The sequence below is a fragment of the Canis lupus genome, chromosome 6 (assembly GCF_003254725.2).
Source record: "Canis lupus dingo isolate Sandy chromosome 6, ASM325472v2, whole genome shotgun sequence".
Taxonomy (NCBI): Eukaryota; Metazoa; Chordata; class Mammalia; order Carnivora; family Canidae; genus Canis; species Canis lupus.
This window is the reverse complement of record NC_064248.1, coordinates 56,983,848-57,000,432: the sequence shown is the minus strand read 5'-3', so window position 1 is coordinate 57,000,432 and position 16,585 is coordinate 56,983,848. Positions and strand designations below refer to the sequence as shown.

At 40.2% G+C, this 16,585-nt stretch overlaps 1 protein-coding gene across 7 annotated transcripts in view; it reads right to left on the bottom strand.

The window, feature by feature from the left end:
- The window catches only part of TGFBR3 (transforming growth factor beta receptor 3), a 194,757-nt gene that overhangs the window by 28,941 nt on the left and 149,231 nt on the right, over positions 1-16,585 (bottom strand). For all 7 annotated transcript variants that reach the window (XM_025417676.3, XM_025417675.3, XM_025417678.3 and 4 more), the window contains 6 exons: positions 12,343-12,532; positions 10,024-10,358; positions 9,448-9,600; positions 6,883-7,023; positions 6,543-6,701; positions 1,996-2,295 (listed from right to left, as the gene is read on the bottom strand). In XM_025417676.3, coding sequence (XP_025273461.1) covers positions 1,996-2,295; positions 6,543-6,701; positions 6,883-7,023; positions 9,448-9,600; positions 10,024-10,358; positions 12,343-12,532 — 1,278 coding nt within the window. The remainder of the gene's footprint in view (positions 1-1,995; positions 2,296-6,542; positions 6,702-6,882; positions 7,024-9,447; positions 9,601-10,023; positions 10,359-12,342; positions 12,533-16,585) is intronic.

Genomic DNA, 16,585 nt, shown 5'->3' with positions numbered 1-16,585 from the left:
TCAAAACCCAGAGAAAGGCCTTTACAACAGCCTTCTTGTACAGGGAAACAAAAGATTGTCTGTGGAAAGGCCTCCTTATTGAAAAGATGTGCATTTTAGAAAAAGCCTTCTTACTTTGCTATTAGTTCTTCATAAGTAAGAGTCAACAATTCTACACCCAACTTACAGCTTAACTCTGGCCTTAGTTTCATCAGCTAAGAGCAGGGCTGGACTCCATGATCTTTCAAAACTCCTAAAAAGATTCTTTGGCTCTGCCTCCCATCATAGAAAGCACTGAGAAGTCACTAGAACTGTGGAAATATTAACTATAAGCAGTAAACACGAAGACAACCATTGTCTTCTGTGGTTGTCAACAGCTCATCTGAAGCCACTGCTCCATAAACTGTGGACTGTTGTCAAATCTACTGTCTCATTTGCTCCTCTACTCCTGAGGGAAGCCAGGTACTATTATTTCACTTTACAGATGAGGCTATGCAGATTCTGAGGGGTCAGGGGGCTTGCTTCCAGTGGTTAATAAGCAGCAGGCCTTCCTTCTCAGTCCCCATGCCCTTTCCACTTTCTCTTGCCTTGGGTTTAAATAAGGACTTTAGGATTAAAGTCACATCCCATGTCATCCACTGGGAATTAGAACTCTCCTTAGAATGTTCTGGAAGGAAACATTAAGATTAATTCTCACACACTACCATGCTGGATGGTGCCAAGCCAGGCTCAGATAGAGGTAACAACCAAAGCCATAGTAAAGACCCTTCATAACTGCCAGCCCCGACTCCTATCCTCCCAAGATTCCTAACACCTAAAAGTCATCCTCTCGCTGCAGAAGCAGCTGTGTCTCACAGCCAAGCATTAAGTTTCCCTATGACTCTCTACCACAGTTCACTAATGGGCACCAGAAAGTGAATGACTACAAGGCTAAGGCATCAATGTTTCCAAACGCAACCTATAGAACATAGTCTAAGTCATCTTATATATTCATGCTCCCAAATGATTACAATCAGATTTATTACATTTTCATATACAGTATAAAATGTTCTTTGGTGTTGTCGGAGAATGGATGCCCAGGGGAATATAACAGTGTAAAAGCATTCAGATCAATGGTAACCTATCCAATAATAATAATAATGTAATCTTTCCTGCTCCCTGTATACCTATCTCTTAGGACCTATGTATTAAGAGAGAATTCCACGCACACATTTATTGATACTGCTCAGCCATTAGTTTCAAATATTGATATGTGACTACAGAAGTTTTACATGTCAGCTGACACTGTGTGAGACAGCTACAGAATTAAGTGCACATATGGAATTATACATAACCATGGCAGATCACAGAAACAAACTATGACAGAGACACCTTTCTTGCACAAAGCCAAACTCAAGAGGTAATTAACCTTGCAGATTCCCCCCTACACAGCCATTCCAACAAGGTCAAAGTGTTCTGATTTCTGTTGTGGCAACAGAATGTACTGGTTCAATATGGGGAGTGACATGAGGCAAACACGATGAAGCAGTACAAAGCTGAGAAAAATTAAAATATTTGTTAGTTTCCCTTAGAAGTCCTCCTGAGACAAGTCAACCTTATAATTCACCCAGAGAAGGTCAGAAAACAATTGCAATACAAATTGCACTGGGACCTGGAAAAATTAATCCTCACACTGAACTTGTCCTTTCAGCTCTCTGTATTTTTGGCACCACACACTATCTGAATTGCAAAGATAAAGCCAGACCTTTCTCTCAATGGAAAACAGTCTTGATTTATCATTTGTAAGATACTACTAAGTAGCATGCATGGAAAAAAAAAGTCATACTATCAGGATTTATTCTCTAAGACTCCATAAAACTCATGGTTCCCTGCTAACACAGATTTTATTACTTCAATTGGGCAGTTCCCAAACCAAAAACCTCAACCTGCAATAACTCGTGATAAAACTTCTCTGGTAGGTCACTGCCTCACCTAAAAATGTCGAAATAACCTAGAGATGGATGAAGGCCCACTAACCTTAGGTAACTTCTGGGGGTCCTTTTCCTTCTTGGTGCACAATGTGAGTTCACACTGTAGGAAGAGCAGTGAGGTGTTGAAAATGGACTTAAACACAAAGCTGAATCGCTTCTTGTCCATCTCAGCTTGTGGGATAGGAAAATGCACTCTCTTGGGACTGTAAAATTTCACAGATTCATCTTTAGGACAGATGTTTTCAATGATAGTGTAATCAGACATCCTATCAGGGTTTGAATATGGAGAGATAAAACACGTTTGGATGGCAAATCCCAACTCTTGGTCAGCCTTAGTAACAGACACCTACAAGAGAACAGAAAGATCAATCAGAACCAAGCTGGCATCTCACTTTTACTTTAGGCATAAGGGTAAAACAGACCAACTCAGCGCTTCTGATGAGGGACACTGATTTATTTTCATAACATATTTATACAGTCTTCTTTCTAATTACAAAAGTAATACAGACTTCTTGGAAAAAAAAAGATGCTTTCCATTTAAACTTGGTGTGGGTGATGACAGTGAATTATTTAGTTCAAATGTCAGTCTGGAAGATTCTGATATAAGACGAATAAAGCCTCTTCAACCCCCCATAAGTCCTCTGGGAGATAAAAATAAAAGCACAGCATGCACCTAAAGTGGATTTTCCAAAATAAATGAAATACCAACAGGCAAAGCCCCTAGTGTCCTACTATTATATCACGTCTTAATAGTGTACCACCTGAAAAGCTATTTTTCAAAACCAGTCAAAAAATAAAGTACAGAGGCAGATTCTACTTAACGTAGGCAGAGAGGACTGAACTTCTAAACTGCCACAAGTCAGAACGAGCCTAAAACACTGCGGTACAGCTACAGATTCATCTCAAGTCCTGCTTCACAGGCCTGCAGGCAGAGCTGGCCTGTGGCGTTTAGTGTCCGGGGCCGTGCAATCTGGTGGCGATCACAAGCCTGGCAAAGTGTCCTAGCTGCTCACAGGTCCAAACCAAGCCTTGCCAAGTACTCTCCCTTCGCTCTTTAAGCCCAAGGGTATTTTAAGGGAAATCTAATCTGGAATTGTTTCCAACTCATTATACTTCCCCCTCTTACAAAACATTTGTATGGGCTACGTCCAAACCTTGTTAAGGTTCTTTTCTTTAGAAACAGGAAGTGGTGTTTGGCCAAGTATAAACAGAATTCAAACCTCAACTGTCCTGAACTCAGCTAAAATCCCAGACCAGAGTGGATTCTCCATGTGGTGACACATGGATCACTGCATGAACTGCTTTCCCCTCATGCCTCATTCCTTGACTAAACTTAGGATCAGCATAAACTTAAACACTTTAGAAATAAGGTTAGTCCTTAACCATAAGTCAATAGCCCCAGCATCCTTTCAAAAGGCGTGGAGATATAAACACACTTTCCATTCTGAGAACCCAGGGGAAACCCCTGACATCGCATGGGGCTCTGAGGACACAGCAGTATTTTGAAAGATTCCTACTTGGTTAACTACAAGACACTCGGCAATGAAGAGGACTATGATCATGTCACTTTGTGGTGCCTTCAGGCTCAATCCCTCTGGAATAACTCGTGAGCTAAATAGTTTCATCTCCATTTTATAAATGGAGGAAAAACTGAACATACAGGATGGATGACTTGTTCAAAATCCTACCTCAGAAGCACTGGATAAAACCAAGCCTTAAACCTAGGCCTTGAAATCTGAAGTCTATTTTCTCTTTACTGTTTCACAGTAGCCACAGGGTCAGCCAAACCCACCATGAGGTCCGGGGAGAACACCTGGTGGGAAATCTTTCCCGAAAGTAGTGTTTGGGACTCTAAATATTCACACATCACTATTTTGGCAATATTTCTGAAAAATGATATATTTTATCTGGGAAAGATGGCAAATTACATGTATCTATTACTAAAAAGTGTCCTTTTACATGAACTCAGAATCCACAATGCAAAAACAGACTTAGAAATGCAAATCTTTCCTCTAGTCTCAAAAGAAAGCATGTAATAGTAGAAACTCTAAGGTATCCCAAAAAGTTGTTTTAGAGGAAAAAAATATTATCACCAAGTCTTCTACTCTAAAATGGTGTGGGGGTGAAGAGTGCAGTGGGTTAAGTGGCTGCCTCTTGGTTTCAGCTCAGATCGTGATCTCAGGGTCATGAGATAGTGCCCTGCGTTGGACTCTACTTGGATTCTTTTCCCTCTTCCTCTGCCCCTCCCCCACTCAGATAAATAAATCTTAAAAAAATAATAATAATTAAAAAAAGGCCTGGAAATGAGTTGTAAAAGGACTACAGGTCTTAGAGGGAGACAAGCCCAGGAAATCATGTGCTCTGTGAACTCGGAACCTCGGTTTCCTCCCATACAGAATAAGGATACCAATACCTACTAGAAACAGTTATTGCGAGGATCTGTAAGTCACAATTACACGCAAACAATACAGTTCCCAGCTAGTCAATAAATGACAGCTATAATTAATAGTACTATTCTAGATTTAAATTTGGGGGTTTACAAACACTTCTTTTTAACACCCCAAGACAAATGAACTAACAGAAAAGCTGCCATTATGTGACCAACTATCACCCAAAGATGACCACTGGCAAAATCAGTAATGTCTTGGATTAAAGGAAAAAATATGGTCTAGAAGGAACAGGATTCTGGGGGTGTGTCATAAGGACAGCTGAGAGTAGAAACTTGGAAATAGTTCTTTAGACCAAGTCAGCGATTCAGGGAGTTTTGTTTAAATAAGTAAGTTAAGTATCAGCATTGGAGTTCAAACAGAAACAAAGATTGGGTGTGGCTGCTACCTTATTTTGCAAAATATTTACAGATTCTCTAATTTAGGTGGTTTTAAACAACTTTAAAACATATACCACGCTCCTCAAATTTCCTCAATACACTTGATATTTAAAATATCAAAAAGATTCAGTCCATTTCTTTTTCATCATTTGACCGTGTCTTTGACTAAATTTAACTTTGAAAAATATAGATGATATATGAAAAGATATAAATGTGAAAATAAGGAGAAAAAAAGAATTTTAAGTAATCCAGCATTGGGTGGACTGGGGAGAAAAACCAAAACACCCAGGGTAGGATACAGGAGGATGATTGGTCACTGATTAGCATAAAGCAGCAAAGCCATAAATTAGCAGAGCCAGGTACACATTTGGAAAAGAACAAACTGCAATTAGGCAGGGCTCCCTAAAATCTAGGGCATGACTGAGAGTCATTGCCCAAATGCACACATGTGGACTGTGCAGCCAGAAATGCAAGAAGAAAATAATGATCTTGGATAAGAAGAGATCTATAATTAGGAACAGCATGTAGAAAGCAGTATATTTCCCCCCATGGAGAAAGAAAGGATACCCAAAGAAAGAGAGGATCTCTCAAAACAGAGAATCAAAAAAGAGGAGAGATCCAGGAAAATGTCTAGAGTCACTGGGCTCTATCCCAGAATCAGAACACATGTGAGAGTTATTTATCTTTCTGAAATAGAAATATGTGCTCTGAAGTCACTTTCAACATATAGAAGTATTCCATTTTGACCCCATAAGCTTCTCACTCCTCCTATAGTGAAGTAAAACATAAGCTTGAAGTTTAGCCCCAAAACTAGCTCAGCAGAGGAGGATGTTCCTGTAAGACCAGCAGACATCTGAGGGCCATAAGGATATTTATCTTTTTCTAGAATGTAATCTGAATCTGGATATTTGCACTGCTAAGAGGTCACATTTTCTCCCCTTTCAATAGCACTGTGAGATAAATGAGAGTCGCATCTAGTGGGTAACACTGTGGGCTCTCGAGCCAAACAACCTGAGTATGGACCCTACTCTGAAGTCCACTAGTTACTAATTGTGTGACCTTAGACAAGTTTGTGCCTCAATTTCCTCACCCCTAAGATGGGGATATCACTAGTCTCATCGGACTGCCTTGAAGAGTGAATTACTACAATAATTACAACCAACTTTGGCTCAAAATAAGTCTGCAATAAATGTTAGCTGTTATTATTTCATTATTACTACCACTGCCTAATATTTTTATAGTTATTCCACAGACTTATGCTATGCATAATCATTACCATTATGCATATGAAACAGTTTAATACATTTATAGATACATTTAGATAATGATCTAACAAACCCTCAATTTTCATGAGACAGGATAGCACACAGCATTTCATTGAAGTGTGTTCAATTTAAAAAATACTGTGTGAGGTGGGGTGAAATATTCCTGGTTAACTCTAACACTGCAACTACTGAACTGTAGTTTGGAAGGACAAGCTAAGTACAAGCAAGAATAAGGCTTTATTAGTAGAATTCACACAACTAATTTTTTAAAAGCACTCATCTGTAAAACACTATCCCCGTGTAGTTAATCACGCAATGTCTTGCTTTGGTCAGAAATCCACCTGGATGCATTTTCTGAGCCAAGCCCTCACCCAGAGCTGGTTACGGGCTGTGGAGAAAAACACAATGAGGTCTTCTGCTGCAGGAGCTTGCCTCTGCCCCAGGAGCTACTACAATTCAGCCCTAATCTAAAAGCACAAGGCTAATGTCCAGGTCTCATACCTCAACATAAATGTGTCCATTCTCTGCCACGGAGAAGACCCCCTGAGAGGGCACGAGAAAGAGGTCAGTGTTGTATAGCTCCATGTTGAAAGTGATGTTTCTATTGGGTGGGTCCTGGAAGCTACTGGGATTCCCCACCTGCCGCAGGCTGCAATTAAACTGGGGAAAACAAATAAACAAATAAAAACAGAGATAAATCACAGTCAAAAGAAGGGTGAAGACCCTGGCACTTTGTAGGCTTTGGTCTGTAACATCCACTCCCCCAGCCCCCAACAGTTCCCAACTAAAGCCAACCAAAAAGACAACATTCTCATAAACTAATTGCTGCAAACAAACGTACCACCACAATTTCAGGTCGGCTGAAGAAGGAAGTATCTCCTTCATCCATATCTCCCGGAAATCCATTATCACCTGATTCCAAATCTTCATAACCATCTGGCCAGCCACTACTATCTCCAGGTGATGGAACCTGTATCACAATCTAAAAGGCAAAGAAAGCACAGACAATGTCATTAAAACACCAATCACGTGATTTGGTTCTACCTCACACAAACACCCATGTAATAATTCAGGTGCAAAGTGAAAATCTGACTTAAAAAAAAAAAGACTCCAAGTTTTCTTAGGATTTTATCTTCAAAGAGATAAAAATAAAGAGAAACCCAACATACATTCAAATTAAGACCTAAACTAAAATATGCATTTTTCCTTGTGAAAAATAAGACTTGTTTCAAACAGTGGGAAAACATGAGGCACTGAAATGGGGCTAAATGGGGTTGTCAGTAGACTAATCTACATTGGAGGGGATGGGGGCTTCTTGTTAGGGGCTTCTCTTTACATAGAAAATTCTAGGAAATAGAGCAGCCCGGGTGGCTCAGCAGTTTAAGCGCCACCTTCAGCCCAGGGCCAGATCCTGGAGACCCGGAACGAGTCTCACGTTGGGCTCCCTGCATGGAGCCTACTTCTCCCTCTGCCTGTGACTCTGCCTCTCTCCCTCTCTGTGTGTCTGTCATGAATAAATAAATAAAATCTTAAAAAAAAATTCTCGGAAATACTAAGAGCGGGCAAATTCAAGGAGCTTTTCTTATTTGTATCCATATCCATAGAGATTTGTAGAAACTTTGACTTGGAAACAAAGTACCCAATGTTTACTAATGAACAAATATCCTCATCTTTTTTCTGTACTCTTCTTTTTCTTCATTTCCTCCCCCCCCTTCTTTGTGTATGGTGTGTATGAATGTAGGAAAGAATCATGTTTTAATCTGTGACAGTCTACCTTAACATTGGTTGAAATGATTATTCCTAGGTTAGTTCTAAATAATATGAGAAATTCACCTGAGAACCATAACTCCATAAATAAAGTCCTAATTTATTTGCTGTATAGAATAGTCATATTTTTAGTTTGGTTTTGTTTCACAGGCCTATTAGATATTTGAATATGTTGCAAAACAAAAATATATGGTAAGTTGGAAAATTGCTACAAATAGTTATAATTGGGACAACTACAATATTCACTGAAGGAAGCAGCATGGGAAGAGAATGTAGGAAGACCACCTCTCCATTCTTTGCCAGTTCCATAGAACAAAGTATTGATGGAATTGAAGCCAAGTACCTAGAATATTGCTTACGCTACATATCATCATCATAACACACACATATACATACACAAACCCATGAGAAGAAAGGGATTTTTAAGGGCTTAGGATATACTTTTCTTTTTTGAGGCAAATGGTATTTTTTTTTTACTTAACCCACAGATTACCATAGCTTCTTATTGGTGTTAATTTAGTCATGTTTAAAATTCCAAAATTAAGTATATCAGTAATGTATGCCATTCCTTATATCTGGAAAAACTGGATAATGTAAGAAAATTACTGTTGGAATTGGCAGGAGGGTGTTCACTATAGAGGTCAAAGGTTAATAAATTATTCCAGTAACAAAGGGAGATTAGCTGGGCCAGCCTAGTGTCAGGGAAAGACAGTGGATGAGAGGTCAGGAAGCTGGATTCAGTCCTGGCTAGGCCGTTAACTAGTTCTTTGAATCTAAGCAAGTCTCTTAACTCTTGGGAGTTCAATTTCCTCACCTGTGAAATGAGGACGTTGAATGAGATCATATTAAGGTTCTTTCCAGCTCAAACACTCTAAGTCTGAAGAATAATAAACTTGCACCCATAGGAGAGTCAGTCCCCACATGAGCCACACTGATGGAGCACCTGATCTCCAGTGTTTCCTCTGGATGGGTCAAGTGTATCTACCGAAGGGCAAGTGTATCTACCCAAAACTGGCCCGGGGGTTTTTGAACCTTATTTTTACCATCTGAAGTATAACCTGAACTGCAAAATTAACACTATAAAGTTCTTTTGAAATTTCATGTTTCAAATTCTTTCAGTATTCACTGCCTAGTGTGTATTTCTGCAAGAATAGGCTTATTAATCTGAAGAAAAACGATTTAGATGAATGAGCTGACAAGAATGATTTCTGAAAAGTGTAGGTTAGCTTTGGCAGTGGATTATCATTGGGGGAATCTATGTAATCTCCCTCTGGGTAACGTCAAAGGCAGATTTGCTTCAATTTAGGATCTTTCTCAAAAAGTGGAGAGAGACTTGGTAATAATTTCTTGAGGGCCCTTTTTGGATTTCTCTTGGTTCTTTTGCTCATGAGGAAGGGAGAAGTACTCTCACCTCTGGACAAGACTCAAATGAGGCCACAGAGACCACAGAGCTGGTTGGCTCCACTGTGTAGACTCAGGGTTAAAGTACATTCCATTTTGTTGAGAACTGATGCTTAGCTTTGTTTAGGCCTGAGATATATGCCTCTGCTCATTGTCATAGAAATGTTAAGGCTAATTTTAAGGTAACACCCAACAAAACTCTGGCAAGTGGCCAAGCTTTGTTCTGGAGAACACTCACAGAGTTATAGTAAACCACACCATCTGGGGCTAACCGCCGGTGCCGAGTACCACAGCCATTCAGGGGAGACTCCAAAATGAAGTGGGTGCCATTCATCTTGGCCTTGCAGGTAGGATCCAACAGGGTGAGCTCTATTCCTGAGTAGCTGTTGGCCTGAAACAACCACCACCAAAAAGGTAAAGGGGGGTTCACAAGCAGTTCTGCAACACACAGGGAACATGTTTTCCCAGTCTTCCCATTTTCCCTGGTCTTCCCAGACAGTATTGGTTGCGGGAGGCCTGCATTCCCCCTCCCTGCTTGCCTCTTCCCAACCTACCAAGGATTGTGTTTGTTGGCCTTGGAAATTCAATACCAAAATATTGACACACATGGATCTGGAACCCCCCCTTAACTGAGAACAACAGGACCTGAGTAAGAATCACAGCCAAGGGGAAATGAGTCCATCCAACTGAGAAAACAGTATCAAGTCCCCAGAGTTCAAAAGTGAAAGAGCTAGAAGGAAATAGCTAACACATCCTGGGGCAAGATGGGGAAAGAGGTGGCTTTCTCTTCTCTCCTTTAAGAAACTGTACTGACCTGCAAAGAATCTTTTTCTACAGCCACAATCATCTTTTCATTGTCACATTTGACTGACAGGGCAATATCCACACTCCCTTGCACCTCCTCAGGCTCTCTGGGATCAGGAAACAGTCGTATGCCAGGGATGACAGGGTCCTTTGGCCGAGGGACCCCATCTTCTCCCCCTTCCTTCTGGCCCCTTCTGGAGATATCCGGGAAAGGAAAGGGGAAACCTCCATTTCGGCCTCCTCCTCCCCGGATGGGTGGGTTCTCCAGGGTAGGCAGGGAGCCAGGGTCCAGCAGGATCCGTAGCTCAGGAGGGATGGTATGGACTTCCTCATCTCTCATTTCCTCTGATGGTGACAGAAGAAAGCAAAACATCATCAATGCCTGATGCCAGGCCACAATCATCATCATTAGAAGGAAGAACAAGAGGAACTAACACAGAGTGCGCATGTGTAAAATTACTCTTAACAAGCAATGTATGAAGGATATGCGGATCCAGAAGCCTGAATTCTAGTCCTTGTGGTCTTTCTAACTGGCTTGAGTGGCTTTGGGCCAGTGGCTTATTTCTCTGTGTCTTGGTAGTGTCATTTTTTTTTTAAGATTTTATTTATTTATTCATCAGAGACAGAGAAAGAGAGAGAGAGAGAGAGGCAGAGACACAGGCAGAGGGAGAAGCAGGCTCCATGCAGGAAGCCTGATGTGGAACTCAATGCTGGGACTCCAGGATCACACCCTGGGTGGAAGGCAGGCATCAAACCGCTGAGTCACCCAGGGATCCCCTGGTTGTGTCATTTTAAAAATTGAGGTTGAGGGTGTTATACTCTATTTGGCAAATTGAATTTAAATTTAAAAAATGTAAAAAAAAAAAAAAATTGAGGTTGAATTCGGTCAGTAGTTCTCTTATGGCTGCACGTTAAAATCACTAGGGAGACAAAAAATTCCCTATACCCAGGCTATTCCCCAAGTCAAATAAAAATCAGACTGTCTGAAGTAGTGCCTAATCATAAATATGTTTAAAGCTCTCTTTATGATTCCAATGTACACCCAAGGTTGAGAACCGTTGGACTAGATAATTTCTAAGGCCCTACAAGCTATAAAAATCTATGATTTGAGTAAGTTATTGGGACAATAATATTCTTCAAGTGCCATTGAAATATCTCCTTTGAATCTAGAGATTATTTAAAATAATTTCTCTAAGGATTTCATGAAACAATACTGGCATTTTTTAATTATTTGCTACCTCCTTTTTGCCTGCTTAATTCTGACAGGTGTCTGGGCACCTTAGCCTTTTAGAACCTTGTCCTGAAGAAGGAAAGAAAAAGCTGTTTAGGTACACTTATTCCTTCAAAGGGAGAGAAATACTCCCATATAATTAATGCTCAGTGTTCTGTCCTATTTTCAGTAATTCAGGGAAGAAAAATTTTCCCAGTTTTGTCTATATTCAGTCTCAAAGCCAATGCTTAAGGTCAATCCGTCTCAGTGGGAGCAGGAAATACAGATACAGATGACCACAGGACATTAATCCTCCTTCAATACTATCTTTCGGAAAAAAAGATGGCATAGCTGTATGGATCCAAAAGAAGTCAGAGCTTTGGAGGGTTTCTCATTTGTACATTGACAAAAATCTTCACAACAACTCTTTGAGGTAGGGCCTATTTTTTTTTTTTTCTCCCATATTACTGAGGAGGAACAACCTGAGACTCAGAGGTTAACCAACTTCCTCTTCCAATGGTGAATAATAAATGGCCTGTACTCATGCTCAGTAGCAGTACCACTGGGGTGAGGAACAAGTCTAGAGATCAGAAAACTTGCCATTTGAATCTCACTAGCTACAATGCTCTGGAAAAAGCTCAAGAATCTGTTAATATTCTACTTTCTGCTCCATCCAACTGGGGTAAGAACTCCTGTGTTCCCTCTGGGTGAGAGTGAGAAGCGCCTGGTGACTACTGTCCAGTAAGATACAGCCTAATCTAGGGCTTCTCCCCTGCAGTAGGAGCAGCTGTACCTCCACTGTAAGTGCTTAGTAGACACTTCTGAGAGAAGAAGCCAAGCTAATTTGTTCTTAAGGTAATCACAGTGAATTATGTGATGTACGACAAAGTTCTCCAACATGCAATTAACTCGGTTACTGAAAAATCTGTACCCAAGATCATTTCCTCAAAATAATCTATCACAATTCTAGATAACCTGACACTTTATAACGCAGTCAAATGAAGCATCAAAACTTACAACAGAACAACAGCACCATATAAGCTGAAATGAGAGTTTCTCATCGGAAAGCCTCATTTCGTGGATATTTTTACTTCAGGGGGAAAAAAAAGTCATGCTTACCATTGTTTTCAAGCCGAAGATGGAATCTATTTGCCACAGGGGCCACTGTATATGATGTTACTGGACTATAGCCATTGTCCAAAGCCCACTTGACCAGATTCTCTTGGGTTGAAGGAATGTCATCTCTTATTGATTTGGTCATTATCATGGATCTCTCACTCTCTTTTCCAAAGCCAATACTGTTAGGAGCCTGAAGATAACAGCAAAATTTCACTCATGAGTCTAAAAGTAAAAAGTGCTTTAAATAAGAATTAAATATCTGAAACAGATTCTACATTGTATATGAAGGAACTATTTATTCTTTGATTCTTATTTTCCTTGGGCTAAGGACACTGATGTGAAAATCTGTAATAGCGAATTAAAAGAAATCTATTCATGCATTTGATCATACCACTTAGGTTGCTTATGTTGATAAAAATAACCCAAAGATCACTAAGTAGCTACACACTAAGTATACCTAGAATGTTGCTAGAGATAATGTTTAAATTATATACACATACATACCAAACTTGCCCTTATTTTTCTTTAAAATGATGTATAAAGTAAATAGATGTGCATGTTATGCTGCCAAAAATATGCCCATGCTTCTATTTCCTGTACCCTGGATTTAAATAAAAGAAGGCACAACCTACTTACTTCACTGTGGAGACCATCTCATCTTTGTAAACTATTAAATTCCATATGGTGAAATAACCAGTGTGGATATTTCAGTTATAATTTATGATCAATTTAGTGACCCTGTAATTGTATTCATCTGTCAATTTTATTAACTGAATATGCTTAGATTTTATGTGTTAAACATTAATTACTTTAATTAAAGTTATTGTCCCTCTAAGTAGCAATATTTTATCTAACAATACAAGCTTTCACTTGGTAATTAGTCACAAAACTAAAAGTGAATGATAGAAATCTGTCCAAGGACTGAGTAACCAAGACATGGATAGTACATTTCCACATCACCTGGCCCTTAGGGCAATGATCTGGTCAGATTGTGCGGGAGCTGAGTGCTGCAGAGGAGACACCCAAGCGAAGGCACCACATTTCCAACAACTGTTCCAACAAGGCTGGAAAGCTCTTCCAGCATGCAGATTAGACCATTTTCATGCTGTATAAAAATCACTTTAATTTCCATGCCCAATTATTTTCTCCTACATACATGCAGCATTTTTCCTAAATTCCCCATTTGTTTCCCATTCTGTTTGCCCATAACATGACTAAATATTAATCCTTTCCCACTGTAAAACTATAGAAGATTCAGAGGCTCTAAGTTCTCTTGGCCTCTTTGGTTGTGGGATATTGGCTGAGAACACATATTTTTAATTCAAAGCTCAAAGGATCTCCCCCAGTGTATTTTTCTGTTACCCAAAGTGCTTGCCCAAAACTGCTAGACTGGCCAGTCACAATCATGCATAAAAAGGAACCAGACAGAGCTTTAAGCACGCTTCGCAGCCATTTGTGAAAAACTCAGTTTCCCAGGTTTGGAATATTCTAGCTCTTACTCTGATTCAGAGAAAACACCTTAGAGGAAGGAAGGGTTAAAGAAAAAAAACTAAACGAAACTAAACTGAGATAAAGAGAACCCAATGAGTTCTTAAAACCTAGTTTCTTAGGCGCAGCTTCTGGCCTTTTAAAGCAGCATGTCGTTTTGATTGGCTGGAGTTGCAACACTGGCCTACACAGTACTGCTTGGCCTCATCTGCCCTGGTCTTTCATGTTGCTGGACAGCTGAGAAAATACTGTATTTCCAGAAGACTATCATCACAACTGCCACCTGTCCTTTTCGTACCAATATGGAATGATTTGTTTACACCTTTCCACATTAAATCTACGAGCTGTCAGTACAACTCATATTGATTACACCTCGGGACTTACAAGGCTAGAAATCTATCTACACGTTTGTACAACAGCAAGGTTTGGCAAGTTGTTTCCTTCCTAGCAATGAGCAAATTCCTCATCCTGTATTTCTGGGAGACCTCAGACTTTTCCAAGGCTTCGGTGTAGCTACTCCAAATGGGGGGTGCTCAAGGGGGTCTCCAAATACCACCACCATGTTTCAGCCACATCTTTGTGAAGGATGATGAGCTAGGGAGAGTCTACACACTTCCCTCCCTCCTTCCCCTCCCCTGCCCCCCCACACACTTGCACCAGAACTGATGGTGCAGGGGGAGAGTCTGAGAGGTCAGAGGTGTAATGCATATTCCCAACTGGGATTAAAATGTCTTTTTAAAGAACAAGCTGGCTATCACTAACCTTGAAGTGCTAAGACCCTTTGAAATAGTACAACAAAAAATTTCTAGTAAGTTTCTTCCATCTATTCTTTTATGTTTTGGAGGTTCTTCCAAAATGTGATTATGCATGGTCCAAAAAGGACCTGAAGACAAAGCCAGAGCTGGGCGTACTAATGTGGACACTTCTAGTATTCCCATTCTCGTCCACAGTACTGCCCTTCGCATATCTCTGGACCCTTCTGTCATTTGGAGGGTGCATTCTGACCATGCCCCACTCCCCACATGCACACACATGCCACTCATGTTTAATGGGCTCTTCTTTACATTTATGCCATCAAGTTCCTTACAATTCTTTTAGTAGGCATCCTGGTATTCACTTTGTTTAGAGAAGTTAATTGTTCCTATAGACAAACTTTTGAAAAGTTGCCTGTGGAAGGAAGATGAACTCTTTTTTAATGGCAGGCATTGTGCTAGAAGCTTCACATGTGTTATTTAATTCTCCTCTCAAGTAGGAGTTAGCTAGTACTATTCCCTTATTAGAGAGGGGAGCCTGAGATGCATAGAAGTTGAGTAGCACGTATGGCTGAGAACTCACCTTATGCACACAGTGGGCCAAATACTTTAGATGAAAATACCCAGTAGGCACCTGACAAATGTTGAATGAGTGAATGAACGAATGAATGAATGAACTCTGCCATGCCTCACAAGAACTCCCAAGGTGACTACTATCATCATACCCATTTCACAGGTAAGGCTACAGACTCTGAAGTCCATTGGCTTCCCTACTATCAACTAAGAATAATGACAGTCAGAAATGGGATTTGATTCCAGCCCTGTCAGGCACCAAAGCCATGGTTCTTTCCACTCTATCAGGCTGCCTCCAAAGAAAATATTATGGGCATGGTTTATAATGGTTTATAAACCATTTCCCCTTTGTAGGCATGAATGGATGCTCTTTTTTTGGTAGCAGGTACCTTTCCCTCACAACAGGCAGAATTCACATCTGAGACTGGGAGTTAGGAAATCACAAAGCATGAAACTGATTGGGAGAATAAAAAAGAACATCATGCAACATTACCTAATTGTTTAGTAATGTTGTCATGCATTGTCCAAAATTGGCCTGAAACAGGAGTACAGCCAAAGAGGGGAATATAAACAGATCTTGCACTAGGATGAGCAATCTCATTTGTAGCATTTCTTATTCAAATGAAAAGTGAAGACATTCAAAGTGAACTCCAGGACTGCCATGGACCAGGAACACATGCTCAGGTACAGAGAGAGCCACTGAAGGGTCAGGACCCAAAGAACATTTACACAACTCCAGCAGAGAATGAAAATGTACCGTATGTTTTTGCCTTTCAAAGCATGATTCCCTTTCCTGTTTTTGTTATTCTGAAATTAAAAACATTTAGTTGGTGTGCCAGGCAGCAAATGATGTAGACACCCAGGTCACCAACACCCCTCATGCCATGCCAGGGAAAGCAATCAAAACAGCTCTGACTTCAGAAAATCATGGCTGGGCTTTGTTCTTAACACCAAATTAATGTATCACCCTTACACATGATCGTTTATTTGGATCCTCTCAAAGTTTAAAAACAACAACAACAACAACAAAACCAACCCACAGGAACCAGAAACAATTACTTTAAAATTAAGATGTGTATGCTCATGGCTTTGCCTGCTGCCTCTGATGAGTGCTCATACACGATGTTGCCTAGGGGAGCACTGGCTTTGTTGACTACCGTATCACATTAAAGGTGCCACAAATAAAGAACACCAAACCAAAGGCATCCCTTCCCGCAAAATACTGAAAATGTAAAATTCTCTCCAATTGATTCAATGGAGGTACAGAAAAAGGAAGCAGACAATTTTTTTAAAAAGATAATGCACAAAAATCTGAATCTACAAAAGAGATGCTAAGGTAATTATCTTCTTAAAAATGAGGAGGGGGGAGTTTTTCTTAAACTTTCAATGTAATTTGTGTAATACTCTGTCAAAGAGTTATCTCCCTAAAC